At 39.7% G+C, this 13,300-nt stretch overlaps 1 protein-coding gene and 1 long non-coding RNA gene across 3 annotated transcripts; both read left to right on the forward strand.

Moving 5' to 3' along the window:
* The first annotated feature begins 716 nt into the window (after positions 1-716).
* LOC117845743 (uncharacterized) lies at positions 717-3,614 on the forward strand. The gene is made up of 2 exons (XR_011897213.1): positions 717-1,062; positions 3,154-3,614. It is a non-coding gene; the product is annotated as an uncharacterized lncRNA (long non-coding RNA).
* Positions 3,615-4,864: 1,250 nt separating this feature from the next.
* Positions 4,865-12,417, forward strand: LOC117857121 (ribonuclease J). 2 transcript variants are annotated; one of them, XM_034739622.2, is made up of 17 exons: positions 4,865-5,096; positions 5,572-5,800; positions 6,198-6,321; positions 6,989-7,045; positions 7,188-7,379; positions 7,456-7,533; positions 7,799-7,981; positions 8,088-8,168; positions 8,832-8,897; positions 8,985-9,077; positions 9,490-9,615; positions 9,783-9,896; positions 10,201-10,296; positions 10,400-10,497; positions 10,671-11,086; positions 11,352-11,791; positions 12,001-12,417. In XM_034739622.2, the coding sequence occupies exons 1-17, from the start codon at positions 4,949-4,951 to the stop codon at positions 12,094-12,096; spliced, it is 2,637 nt and encodes an 878-aa protein (XP_034595513.1). In that variant the 5' UTR covers positions 4,865-4,948; the 3' UTR covers positions 12,097-12,417. The 2 variants fall into 2 exon arrangements, with proteins under 2 accessions (XP_034595513.1, XP_034595519.1); XM_034739628.2 differs by lacking the exon at positions 4,865-5,096 and having other exon boundaries at positions 5,659-5,800; positions 6,198-6,307.
* Positions 12,418-13,300: the final 883 nt, after the last annotated feature.

A 13,300-nucleotide genomic window follows, 5' to 3' on the forward strand; every position in this document is an offset into this window, starting at 1 on the left:
TTGGTCAGTCTGGATCTCTTCTTTTATTAATATAATTGACAGCTCTTATGTTTAGTATGTTTCAAAAACATACTTGCATGTGTATTAAAGCTATTGGTTTTCTCTTATGTTTAGTATGTTTCAAAAACATACTTGCATGTGTATTAAAGCTATTGGTTTTGGAAATATAAAAACAATCGATTTAATCATAAAAAGTAGATTTTTAAATGTAATTTTGAAAGTAGAATAATCCATCATCGCATAGACGGGTTCAACACAAATTGTCATCATAGAAGGTGATAGATATCTCTCAAGTATAGAAACCACCGAGCTTGCAAGTAATACAACACGAAGGTGGTAGAAATCATCATGTATGACTCTGGTTCAACACAACTGCGATCATAGAAGGTGGCATTGCTCAAGTATATGGAAACTGCCGAGCTTGCAAGCATGGATACCGCACCAAGTCGATCATAGAATTATTGAGATGTCCTATTTTTCTTTAACATTGAAATTTGAATCCAATTGTTATGTGTGACTCAGTACAACCCAGACTAGAACCGTAGAAGGTTGGACTGCTCAAACATAATAACCCACAAATGCAAGTATAAAATCATAAGAGTTAGGATTGCTCAATTGTAATAACCCACCCACACTAGGATAAAATCACTGAGTTGAATCAAGATTATATAAACAAAATTTTCCTAGTAGAAAGATCACATCTCCAACCCCGTCACATCACATATTTTATACTTGCAGGCCTGCAGCTGGTCGAGGAAACTGCCTGGAACTGATCTCGCCAAGCTCACATAGTCACATGTCCTGCGCCTCCTCCCCTCTGTGGGTCCTTGTCCCTCTTGTCCTTGTGTTCGTCATCCACCTTCCTCGCTGCACAGGACGTCACCTCCACCGCCAGGCAATCACAGAGGGCACGATCGCCCCGCCGCGGCCAACTCACTGTGCAGGACATCAAATCGCCACGGCCAATCAGAACAATCGGACCGGTCATCTGCGAGCCGCTTCAGACGATCGGTGCATTAGTGCGGGCTTCATCATGCCTCCTCCCCTTCCATCGGGTGTCAAGTAATGCTATCTCCCTTGCCCATCAATCTATATCTCTGTCCTTTTGGTCTATCTCCGATCTGGTGAATATAACTTTTATGTGGTGGTTCTTCTGAATATCTGGATAGCAGCCAGCATGCAATTCCTAGGACTGATTGTGTGGTATTATCACTTCAGTTGCATGGTCTTCTGTCTGCATATAGATGCTTCCAAATTGAGTTAATCTATGTGCAGTCTTAAATCTTTTAACGAGATATATATCATAGAGTCTAATTCAAAATGGCTTGTAATTTGCATCATATGATTTTTACTTTCAGCATGTTTTTTTTTGCATGATATGATTTTTACTTCATTGGATTTATAGAGTATCACTTTAGTTGTAGATAATGGTATTACCATGCCTGGTTACTTATGGTTTCGTTCTGATGGTTCAGTTTTAACTTGCAACTAACTTAATCGCCGCAGAAATGTTTTTGATAAAAATGAATTAATCTTATTCTTGAGTGGCACAAAGAGTCCCTTGACAAGGAAATAGAGAATGACCATTTACATAAACCCCTTCATGGACCACCATTTTTTAGGTGGTCAACCACGCTTTTGCTGATTTTGCTAATTGTTTCTCTACTTTTGGTCTTCTCTGGTGCTGGTGCAACAGTAATATGGAAATAGTGCTGGAGCAGAGATGCCATCTGCTATGGGTGATTTTGTGGCATAGTGCATGTACCATTTCTCATTTTCTTTGTTATAAGAAACATCGATTATCTTGCTATTGACAGGTTTGAAAGAGTTTGTTTTGCAGTCAATCAAAAAGGCTCCAATCTGTAGTTATTTGAACTCAATAATCATTCAGGTTGCTATAGTTTCTTATTCCAATGACTACATGTGCCACCTTTGGCAAATTTTGTGATATTGCATTGTGGTCTCACTTGTTTCCTCTTCTTCTTTGTTCTTTTCCCTTTTTGCATTAGCTCTTTCTGTGTCTGAGAAGTGAGAACAGCAGACTGTATAGAGCTTGTTTTGTCGGACTGTCATTCTCCTCCAGAAATGAGTTCCTCGGATATTTTGATTGCAATGATGGTAGTTTTGATTTTACTGTGAGGGTATGATAGCAAATTTAATTTTATAGTGGGATGAGGACCATTTGGTTAGTGCATTAGCACAAGAATATTAAAACAATCCTTCTAGAATTGCCGGTATGCTAAGAATGTACTATCATTTCTAGATACAGTAGACAGTGTGTCTTGTTCATCGGCCAAACTGTAGTTTACAGCTTTATATTTCAGTGTGGATTTTTTTGTTGCACACATAATTCATTATTGTAGTCATATGTATTCTAGCCATCTGAAAAACCAAAATCAAACTGTAGTTTACAGCTTTATATTTCAGTGTGGATTTTTTTTGTTGCACACATAATTCATTATTGTAGTCATATGTATTCTAGCCATCTGAAAAACCAAAATCAAAACATTGAATGAATCTTGACGGTGCACTACGGTTAGCAACATATGTATGTCAAATGTTCAGTTGCAGCTGGTGGAACAGTGGTGCATCAAATAAAATAGGTAAGGATGAAGTACATGACCTTGGCTTAACAAGGATGAAGTACATGCTAACAATTACTAATTCAGAAAAGGATAGCCATATTGCTTAAGTTACAGTTAATATTGCATTAGATCAAAGCTAATGGGCAAGTGGTACGTGTTATCCTTGTCTCGCTTCCAAAAAAAAGTTGCTACTGTTAACCTTTATGCAACCTTATATATAGCTTTATATTACATCTCTTGCTGCACTACTTTGCGTATCACGCGGCATGTCGTCAATCTGCAGATATTTGGGAACTATGATTTAGGAGTATTGGAATATAGGGGATTGTTGGTCTACCGGTGGAGGTAGTTGCAAAAAAAAAAAATTGTAAAACATATATATGCCTTGTTCCAGTCCTAAGTTATGCCGTTCAGTACCGATCCTTTTTTGGGGATTGCATAATTTACTTCTTTTCTGAAATTTGCCAGACCGTGATGCTTCATTTTTTGAATGGAAACACACCCAGGTAGCAGTCTTTTTATTACCTTGTATTGTTTCCGCATAATTTTTAACCCTTATTTCTTGCAGGTGGAACATGGAAGGCATCATCGCTGATAGCTTTGTTCAGACTGCACAGTGAAGTTTAGGGAGTGGTGAATGCAAACGAGATATCTAGAAGTCCTTTTAAGGATTTATTCGTTGTTGAGTGCAGAATATACATCACCTGGTGCCAATTCTTCCATTGTTGAGCACTTGTAGTTGAATTTGTATATGCTGTTTTCTTGTGGCGATGGGCAGAGTGGCATTATCTCTCTTTCTTGAACTTGCCTTGATCAAACATATATGCGAGCCATGAAGGTGATAGAGAGTGGCTATACCACAAGGTGGTGATACATGTAGGAATACAATAGATTTGATCATGGCTCCGCACCGTTGTACACAGTCAGAATGCTAGAAGAGGTAGGTGTTCTCGAGCATATAGTTGATTGATAAGCTTATCACAAATAGCATGTATATATCATTCATCAGTCTTGGTTTCCTTGCACCAATCATCTTGCTCAGAGTTTTTTTGTGATCCTTTTAGTTTGAATAAACGACATAGCATTTGACAATGATTAACATGTAATTATGTAAATGAACATAATTCTTTGATCGAACATGCATTTTATTTAGTCCAGCATTGTTTACTATGTTGCCCCATAAAAGTGTGAACCCCAAAACACTTTGCCTTTTACGCTCCTCTTGGTGCGTTGAATTTTTTTTTGCCTACCGTGGTATAAAACTTGATAAGGAGAGGCATATGCACCCTATTTTATAGGGATTCCTAAATAATGATTTAATGTAGACAGTAACCTTAACAAATTTTGGAGTTACTGCAGGATTAATGTACAAAGTAAAAAGAGGCCTACGGATGTTTTGAGAAAAAAAGAGACCCATATATAGCTTTCCCTGCTGTGTACTTATGTTGCCTTTGCTATTACCTTCTACAAAGTAAAACAATGTTTTGAACACACAAGAAAAATATAAAAAGAAGAAGTTACAATACAGTGACAGTTGAGAGTTTACAACTGTGTAAAATTTGGGTTTATGTCCCGATTTGATTTGAAGATATGAAACATACAGACAATAAAACATATATTATAGAACTAATCACACATTAAAAAGGCTACTTGGGAGAAATTTTAGGAAAACTCCAACAATTACCATATAAGGCCATGCAAAGTTTGAAAATCAAACTCAATTTTTATTGAAAGATATGAAAATGACGGTTTAGTGTGAATGGTATTTGTATTGTACCCCACTCTTTATTTGCTATATATTATGTGTGAATAGTTGTTTGCTTATGTTTATATCTTCAAACAACCAAATTGAGCCTGGTTACTATATATTATATAATTGAAGATGACTACGTATCATAATTTTGGACTATTTTTATTTTTATTATAAGAAACAAATTTTATTTATTTATAAGCATGGTTAGAGACTGCTACCCACAGTTCCACTTAATTGGCCGTTTGCACGTGATATTTCATCTATAAATCAATGACTATAGGTAGGAAATCAGAAATAATACAAGGAAAAAAAGTCAAATATCATTTCCTTAATACGTGCCTTGTTAAACTTTACAACTAGCTTATGGAGCCTAAAAAGAAAAAAGAAAAATCTTGTATTATATAGTACTATGTATAAAGCGTGGATGAGAGATATTTTGGGCCAAGCTGCTTGGCCAATCCAAAACCCCGAACAAAAATCTTTTCCTCGCCAAGGCCGAAAGGCGGCCGGAGGACCGGAGCAGCACTCCGTTATCCTCTTCGCTTCACTCCTCCCCATTCCGCTCGCTCTCCCCCCCTCCCCCCTCTCCGCCGCCGCCGCCGCCGCCGCCATGGTGGCGCTCGCCTCCCTCTCGTCTCTCTGCCCCTGCGGCGTCGCTCGTCGCCGCGCCGCCTCCGCCTCCGCCTCCGCGTCTGCCTCCACCTCCACCTCCGTCTCCATCTCGTGCTGCGCGGTCGCGATCCCGTCCTCCGGGAAAGGTACCCATGGCTGCCCCCTCCTTTCCTTTTTGTCTCTGCTGCTTGTTGCGAATGGAGTTGCGGGACGGGAAGTGGATTCGCGCTGTAACTTTATCTCAAACTAGTGAATCCCCGTGTCGAGCTTATGCTCGTTCCGATCCCAAATTGACCCGTCAATGTGCGACTCCGGAGCTCGCTGAAAGTGGGGTCGCCAGGCCCCAATAAACCTCTAATGTTAGTAACTTAACTGTTCATTTCCCGTAAGGAAAAATGGACGAAATGAGATTGGTTAGATTCATCACACGTAACTGCTCCTTAGACCCACTTGTTTTAACTTGTAAACTATTTCTGTTCTACTTCTCCAACAAGGTATAATGGGTTGTCATGTGATGTAGGGATTCAACTGTTTACAATCCTGTCTCTGTAATATGCAAATGAAGAATAATTTTCTCATAGATATTCACAAGCCGAGGGCATTCTCTCGTTGTGTTGGCAGGGCCTCAGGAATCTAGAACACCGCGGAAAAAGTTGAGAAGAACCGAGGGAGCCACTAAAAGCTTGGAAGATTCAGTCAAGCGAAAGCTGGAGCAGTTCTATGAAGGGGTGGATGGCCCCCCTCTCCGAGTTCTCCCGATTGGTGGTCTTGGGGAAATCGGCATGAATTGCATGCTTGTGGGGAACTATGACCGATATATCTTGATTGATGCAGGGGTTATGTTCCCAGAGTACGTATTCCAAACTTTGTCCTGCTCCTGCTCTCACAGCAGTTCACTTCCCATTATTTTCAATGTCTTTCTAATGTGTGTTTTTCTGAACCCCGCATTTCTAGAAAAAGTCAGATATATGAATCTGACAAGTACACAGTTTCTATTGTAAACTATGACCCTGCCGGATAGTGACTTAGAAATTAGCATTCCCTTCATATCTGTGCTTAGACTTGAACAAAGTTCCTTAATTTTGAGTGAGGAATTGGACTTCAGTAAATCACTATTTCTCTTGTAATCTATCACATGCTACATAATGACTTAGCATTTCTGTACATTCTATATGTATTCTGTATTAATTTTGCTTTTCACATATGCTGATTTTTACTGAATTAGATTCTATTTAAACTTGTGTCAGTTATGATGAGTTTGGTGTGCAAAAGATTATCCCAGACACCACATTCATCAAGAAATGGAGCCATAAAATTGAAGCAGTGATCATAACACATGGCCATGAAGATCACATCGGTGCGTTGCCTTGGGTAAATAATTCTCTTGTTACTCAAAATACACTATACCAGTTCATCATGAGTTTAACATATGCTTGCTTGGCTGGATCTGCTACACACACTGTCATATGCAAACCAACAATCCTCTAATCATTATTTGAGTCGCAGATCATTCTACCATCTAAATACTGCAAACGAGAATTTTGTTGTCCTGCTGAAAAGTTAGATATGTTGTCTGCAGGCTGCTTGGTACCAAGCATGTCCTTTTGTTGACTCTTAGTGTGATTTACTAAAACACTGGGTGGGTATTCGTTTTCGTTTGACAATGTTATAACGCATAATCAATGGTATATAGTGGTCAAGAACTTGGAATCTTTTTTTTGGCTGATAGTAATCCAGAACTAGGACTACTAGAAAGTTATCTCCTCGTTCCTAAATTGATGCCACTTTGGGCCAGGTTTGTCCTATTAAAAGTTTAAAACACTCAAAGTATGGATGAGCGAACTGGTGCTTGTGGTCTTTAGGTCTTCATCTATATTTTGGTATTTCTAGAATTCCTATTTCACTATTGACTCTACTTGACGTGAGGGGAATTTGGTAACTGGATATTAGGCATCATTTCTCATCTATCAAGCTGAAATTCTGCATGTATTTGGTATTACCACATGCTCATATTTCCCGTCATCTTTACTTTTAATAGGTCATCCCAGCACTGGATTCAAGCACACCGATTTTTGCATCATCTTTCACCATGGAGGTAACACTCAAATTGTTTTGATTACTATTCACATTGTTGCTATTTGTCGTTTGGCACTGTTGACTGTAGCATAAGTTCAACCTGCGCAATATTTTTATCAGATCTTCAGGATTTTGAAATGCATTTATTCATAATTGAGCAGCTAATAAAGAAGCGTTTGAAGGAGTTTGGGATATTCCTCTCATCGCGGCTTAAGGTCTTAAGAATTAAAAAGAGATTTCAGGCTGGACCTTTTGAAGTTGAACCCATTCGTGTAACTCATTCAGTTCCTGACTGCTGTGGCTTAGTGCTTCGATGTGGTGATGGCATAATTTTCCATACTGGTGACTGGAAAGTAAGTTGCGACCATAATTGTATTGCTAGATTTGTGTAATTTTAACTATTTTGCATAACTTTATTTTCTCTGGAAGATTGATGAATCACCAGTGGATGGAAAGATATTTGACCGAGAAGCATTGGAGGAGCTATCCAAAGAAGGTGTTACTCTTGTAAGTGGACCCAATATCTGTGCATCTGGGCAAGTTCTGTTTCTTTAGTTATGGTCATTGACTTAGCTTTCACCCATGCTGCCTGGCTTCAGATACATTGATGCAGCTATGCACATATTAAAAATAAGGAACATATGTGCAAATATCAATATACCAAAGAAGTGTTCACCTAGGTCTCACATATACTGATATGAGCAGCTCTTTGTTGATATGTTTCTGACTTTGTTTCTTTCGTTGTTCCTGTTTTCTTTCTCTTCAATCCAAGATGATGAGCGATTCAACAAATGTACTGTCCCCTGGAAGATCAATCAGCGAATCTGTTGTTGCTGGTTCATTGTTGCGACATATTTCAGAAGCAAAAGGAAGAGTAATTACGACACAATTCGCTTCAAACATACATCGAATTGGGAGCGTCAAAGCTGCTGCAGATTTAACAGGCCGAAAGATGGTAATTTTTGTAATATTAATTCAACAGATAATTCTCTCTTTACCTTGTTCAATTTGGATGATGTTTTAAGTTTTAACTAGTTTTTAGTTTTGGTGAACTGGAACAGGTGTTTGTTGGAATGTCACTCAGGACATACCTTGAAGCTGCATTCAAGGATGGAAAGGCACCACTGGATCCATCAACCTTGGTACGCAACAACTTTATTAGAATATTAGTTTAGTTAAATATTCTTTGCGTTGATTGCTATTGTCATGTTATTAATGATGCAATCTTTTGAATGATATTTTTCCTTTTGAGCACCTTTTCCATGTATATTCTGGCATTGACATATGCGGTAATGCAGACATCCTTTGCAAGAACAGTTTTTTTCAGCTAGCCCCCTTTTATTAGCTTCAGCTAGCTACTCTACCTCGCACCTTTCGTACCTTGTGAAGAAAAATACATATGAAGTTTTTTTTTCTTAATGGCTGTTAGATCCTTAGTTGTCCTGGCAAATGTATGCACAATTTTTTTTCATAATCCTGCTAACTAAGCATATGCCTTGGACAAAGTGCACGCAAAAGAGCCTATGGGTTCCTGCTGAGAGGACTTCAATTCACTTACCATAAGGATAAACGAAACGATTATATAATCTTGGTGTATGCAGATGCTTAGGTGTCTTAACGATTTTGAGTAATACACTGACTTGATGGTTCAGTTGTTTCCAAGTATTACTAGGTTTACCATTAGCCAATAAATATCTATATATATATATGCCACATGATGTATCTGTTGGTACAATCTTTTGATGTTACATGCTACAATGTCTTAGAACTTGGTTTCCTAATTGTATGGTATATACATCCTGCAGGTCAAGGTAGAGGACATGGATGCATATGCCCCTAAAGATCTTCTAGTCGTCACTACAGGTTCACAAGTAAGACCTTCAGGCTAATAGACCTAGAGTTTCGATTGCTCATCGACCACCTTATAACTCTTGCATCTTTGTATCAAACTTTACCAGGGAGAGCCACGTGCAGCTCTAAATCTTGCATCGTATGGGGGAAGTCATGCTCTTAAATTATCCAAAGAGGACGTCCTCCTTTATTCGGCTAAGGTATTGCCGTTTATTATTCACTTTATTCTCTTGAATGTTTTTTTTTCAGAACCTTTGAGATTAGTCACCTGGGAGTTGAGAAGGACTTGTTTATATTATGAAGGAAATTTTTTCTTTTGTATTTGAAGGCTTGTATGAAGCATTAATGTTTTGCTGTTAGTTAAGATACATCTGGGATGGTACCAAATTCACTAACAGAAAACATTAGAAAGCAATGTACCCTCCATGTGTCGTTTATTCTAATCCACAAAGACCTAGAATGATACTGAATTTGGTAGTAAAAGTGCATTTGGGAATAGTTCCAGATGTAATAGTTCGATACTTCATTTCTTCAAGGACGCCTTACAAAAAAAGTGCTTTTCTTTTGAGAGTAAGCATAGCAAAATTTTATCTTCATAACTCTTCTTTTCAGGTTATTCCTGGAAATGAAACGAGGGTGATGAAGATGATGAATCGCCTCACTGATCTTGGCCCAAAAATTATCATGGGTAAAGATTCTGGCCTCCATACCTCTGGGCATGCCTACCGCGATGAGCTGGTAAATTTTCCTTCTCTGCTGGTTTCTGCACTTTGATGTGATCTGGCATCCCAGCTACATAGTAGTTCCTTCATTATTGCAATAGCATATTAGCAGTAGTGTCCCCTGTATCCTTATTAAACGGTGTTGTGATTTTGTCTGGTATTCCTTTGATGAATTATTTGCAGGAGGAAGTTCTTCGGATTGTTAAACCACAACATTTCTTGCCTGTTCATGGAGAACTCCTGTTTCTCAAAGAACATGAATTACTTGGAAGATCAACTGGCATAAGGCACACAACTGTAAGTAACTCCTTTTACATGAGTCAATGTATTTGTGCTTTGGATTTGTATGCTAAGGGAGAGAATATGTTGGGGTTCTCAGTCAGCAAGGTGCTATGTATTTCAGCTAACAGGAAGTAATGTAGGCCGTTTTCTGCTAGAGTAGCATTGAAGTATACACAAAAGGAACCTATTTGATTCCCATAATTATAAATATTCTCATTTTCTGTTCACATTCCATGTAAGCATTGCCATCATATAGCAAAGCTCATATATATTACTATTGATATGGTTCTTACTTCTTAGAATGCTGCTATAATTGCAGGTAATTAAAAACGGAGAGATGCTTGGTGTGTCACATCTAAGAAACAGAAGAGTTCTGTCCAGTGGGTTTGTTTCATTAGGAAAGGAGGATTTTCAGGTGAACTGTTTATTTTCTACCTTTACTTTTCTTGTCTTTAGCTGCTATGAGGTCTTTTTTTTCCCGTACTCTTATGAGGTCTAACATGACACACTTGTTGCAGCTCATGTATAGCGATGGTGATAAGGCTTTTGGTACATCCACTGATCTCTGCATTGATGAGAGATTAAGAATCGCATCTGATGGCATTATTTTTGTTAGGTAATTTCGTGTACAGTTAATTGTGGAACATCTTTTTTATGTTATCTTTAGCAAAATTTATCCTCGTGAAATCATGTTGTTCATGTGAACTCTGTAATCGTCAAAATGTTAGAACCATATCTGGCGTTTGTTGTTAGGTGCACCTAAACACATAACTTGCTATTCCGTTGCAGTATGGAGATCATCCGACCTCAGAAGGAACATGCTTCAACGCAGTCAGGTTTGAAAGGGAAATTTAAAATTACAACAAGATGTCTATGGCTTGATAATGGAAGATTATTGGACGCACTCTACAAAGCAGCGCATGCTGCATTATCCAGCTGTCCTGTGAATTGTCCACTTAGTCACATGGAGAGGATGGTAGCAGAAATCTTGAGGAAAATGGTAAGGAAGTACAGTGGGAAGAGGCCTGATGTCATTGCGGTTGCTACGGAGAACACCACTGCAGGTTTCTCAGAACACCTTGAAGCTAAATCATCTGGGAACTTTGGACCTTCATCAGCTACTAGCCATCTGAGCAGGAGTCCAGCTAGGAGTCTTGAAGGCAGTTATAAAACACATCCAGATAACCCAGACGTTGAGGCTGAAGGTACTCTAACCAACTATGCATTATGAGTTATACTGTTATGCTGTAGTATACTAGTGTCTTTGAATAAGGTGTTAGTATCATATGTCCTTGGAACTTAAGAAACTGGCCAGTAAGGAAGGTAAATTTGTAGTCGTACACTCAAACTGGCATCTGCTGTCCTGTTTTATGTTGATTTGTTAGTTCATTAATTCATGTAGGTGCGCATTGAATCTATGCATTTTATTGTTCTGCTATAAGATGTGTTGACCCTGTCACCATGTCACAGAGACCCTTCCTGAGGCTGTGAGCACAACACCTGATGATGCAACCACAAGCTCCAATGGTGAAGCATTCTTCTCTTCAGATTTGCATCAGCCTAAAACACTGGAGCACTTTTGGGAGTCATTCAAATCCCCTACTGCTGTAAAAATTGCAAGAATCGTTAACGGAGGGAACAAACAGAATCTTGGCAAGATCAGCATATTGGGTAAGGACCCCACCCAGTCAGCTCCTGCTCCAGTCAAGTCTTCAAAAAAGAACAAGTGGAAACCTGAGGAAATTAAGAGCTTAATACAGATGCGGGGCGAAATGAATGAGAAATTTCAGAGTGTCAAAGGAAGAATGGTTCTGTGGGAGGAGATTTCTGGGAGCTTGATGAACCAGGGAATAAGTCGTACGCCGGCACAGTGCAAATCTCTGTGGACATCGTTGGTTCAGAAATATGAGGTACATCAAACCTTGGGAGGTTTGGGCATAAATTTGTTCTTATCTTTTATCACTTGTCATATATGAGCCTGCCATTGTTTTAAAGGCTTTTTTAGCTAGTTTATTTATATCTGCACCATAGATGCTTAAACATGCAGGCTGCGCTACTCTTGCTACTAAGCTCACTATCTAACTTAGAAGCTCACATACTGTTTTCCTTTGTTTTGCAGGAGAGCAAGAAGGATGAGGAGAGCATGAAGACATGGCCGTATTTCTCAGACATAGATAGGATTCTATCGTGTGAAGGGGAAATGGCAACCAAATGAATAGATGAGGTTTTAGCTTAGTGATAGAAATTTGGGAGATTGGTATCGAATCGGTGCAAGTGAATCAAGTAGATGTCTACAACACCTGGAGATCTACTGGGACTTCCTTACTCGAATATGAGGGGAGAGGAAGGACTGTATCATCATGTTAGAGGGGGAGTGAGTTGATGGCATGAGAATGGGATGCCTGCACTAGCTGCAGGTAAGCTGTGTTCACCGTGAACCTAGGACTGGGGTGTCTGATGTACGATAAGAACTAGATGTAGTAACTAGTAACTGAATGGTAGATTTTGCTGGGACGTTCAGAATTGCATACGCAAATCACACCGGTGCGCAGCTGCCACATTTTCACAAACGAATTATTTCACTTAACAGCGCAAGATTGTTACCGCACGTTGATCAATAATGGATTTTTTATTTTTTATTTTTTCAGATGTGCCTAGCACGTTTTTCCATTAAGAAGAGGAGAGTTACAACGAAACAACTTCAGGAGAGATCCCAAAGCGTAGATTTACAATAACTACCACCTGTGATCAGGAACAGAAACACAACAACAGGCGCAGGAACAGAAACACAACAACGGGCGTCAGGAATAGAAACACAACAACAAAAAAGGAAGTCATATCACCATCACCGCACTAAACACGACCTAAGAACCCAGAGCTAGCAGAGGTAGAGCGAGAATGTCATGCAAAATAATGCCTTCAAGGGGAAGCGACGCCAATACCGCCATCGTCCGTCTGTCCATGGAGGAGCAGACCAAGTCTTCACCTGGCAAAACCAAATGGATTTGGTGACCGCGACAACGCTCCCAGCGAGGTGAGCTATGTTAAGGAACGCAACTATTGTCAGCACCAGCAAATGCCGGGCAAAATTTTCGCTAAGGTTATCAAAACCAACTCGACCGCAACCGACCCCAAGGCCTGGATGAGAGCCAAGTCGATAGGATGGCAGCGAGCAATCCACGGCGATGACGATGAGGAACATGTGCAGGCCAGCGGCCGCTATCACGACGACCCAGCAACACTCGACAACGACAATTGGGGACGACCCGTGGTAGCGGCGGCCATCGTGGGGTGGCGGCTACCCAAAGCACCGTGGGGAGGACGAAGATCCATTCTCTCATCTTTGCCAGCGAAGAAAACGATTGGAGGAGGCATGGCCCCATCGAGCGACATCCATCGGTAGGAGCGAGCGATCCACT

This window comes from Setaria viridis, chromosome 1 (assembly GCF_005286985.2).
Source record: "Setaria viridis chromosome 1, Setaria_viridis_v4.0, whole genome shotgun sequence".
In the NCBI taxonomy this organism is placed as follows: domain Eukaryota; kingdom Viridiplantae; phylum Streptophyta; class Magnoliopsida; order Poales; family Poaceae; genus Setaria; species Setaria viridis.

What these genes read in the sequence shown, in the direction of transcription:
- LOC117857121 (XM_034739622.2), top strand. Translation starts at nt 4,949, where the DNA reads ATGGTGGCGCTCGCCTCCCTCTCGTCTCTCTGCCCCTGCGGCGTCGCT. An exon ending in GATCCCGTCCTCCGGGAAAG is followed by an intron (nt 5,097 to 5,571) that starts GTACCCATGGCT and finishes TTGTGTTGGCAG; the next exon opens with GGCCTCAGGAATCTAGAACA. An exon ending in TCCATACTGGTGACTGGAAA is followed by an intron (nt 7,380 to 7,455) that starts GTAAGTTGCGAC and finishes TTTCTCTGGAAG; the next exon opens with ATTGATGAATCACCAGTGGA.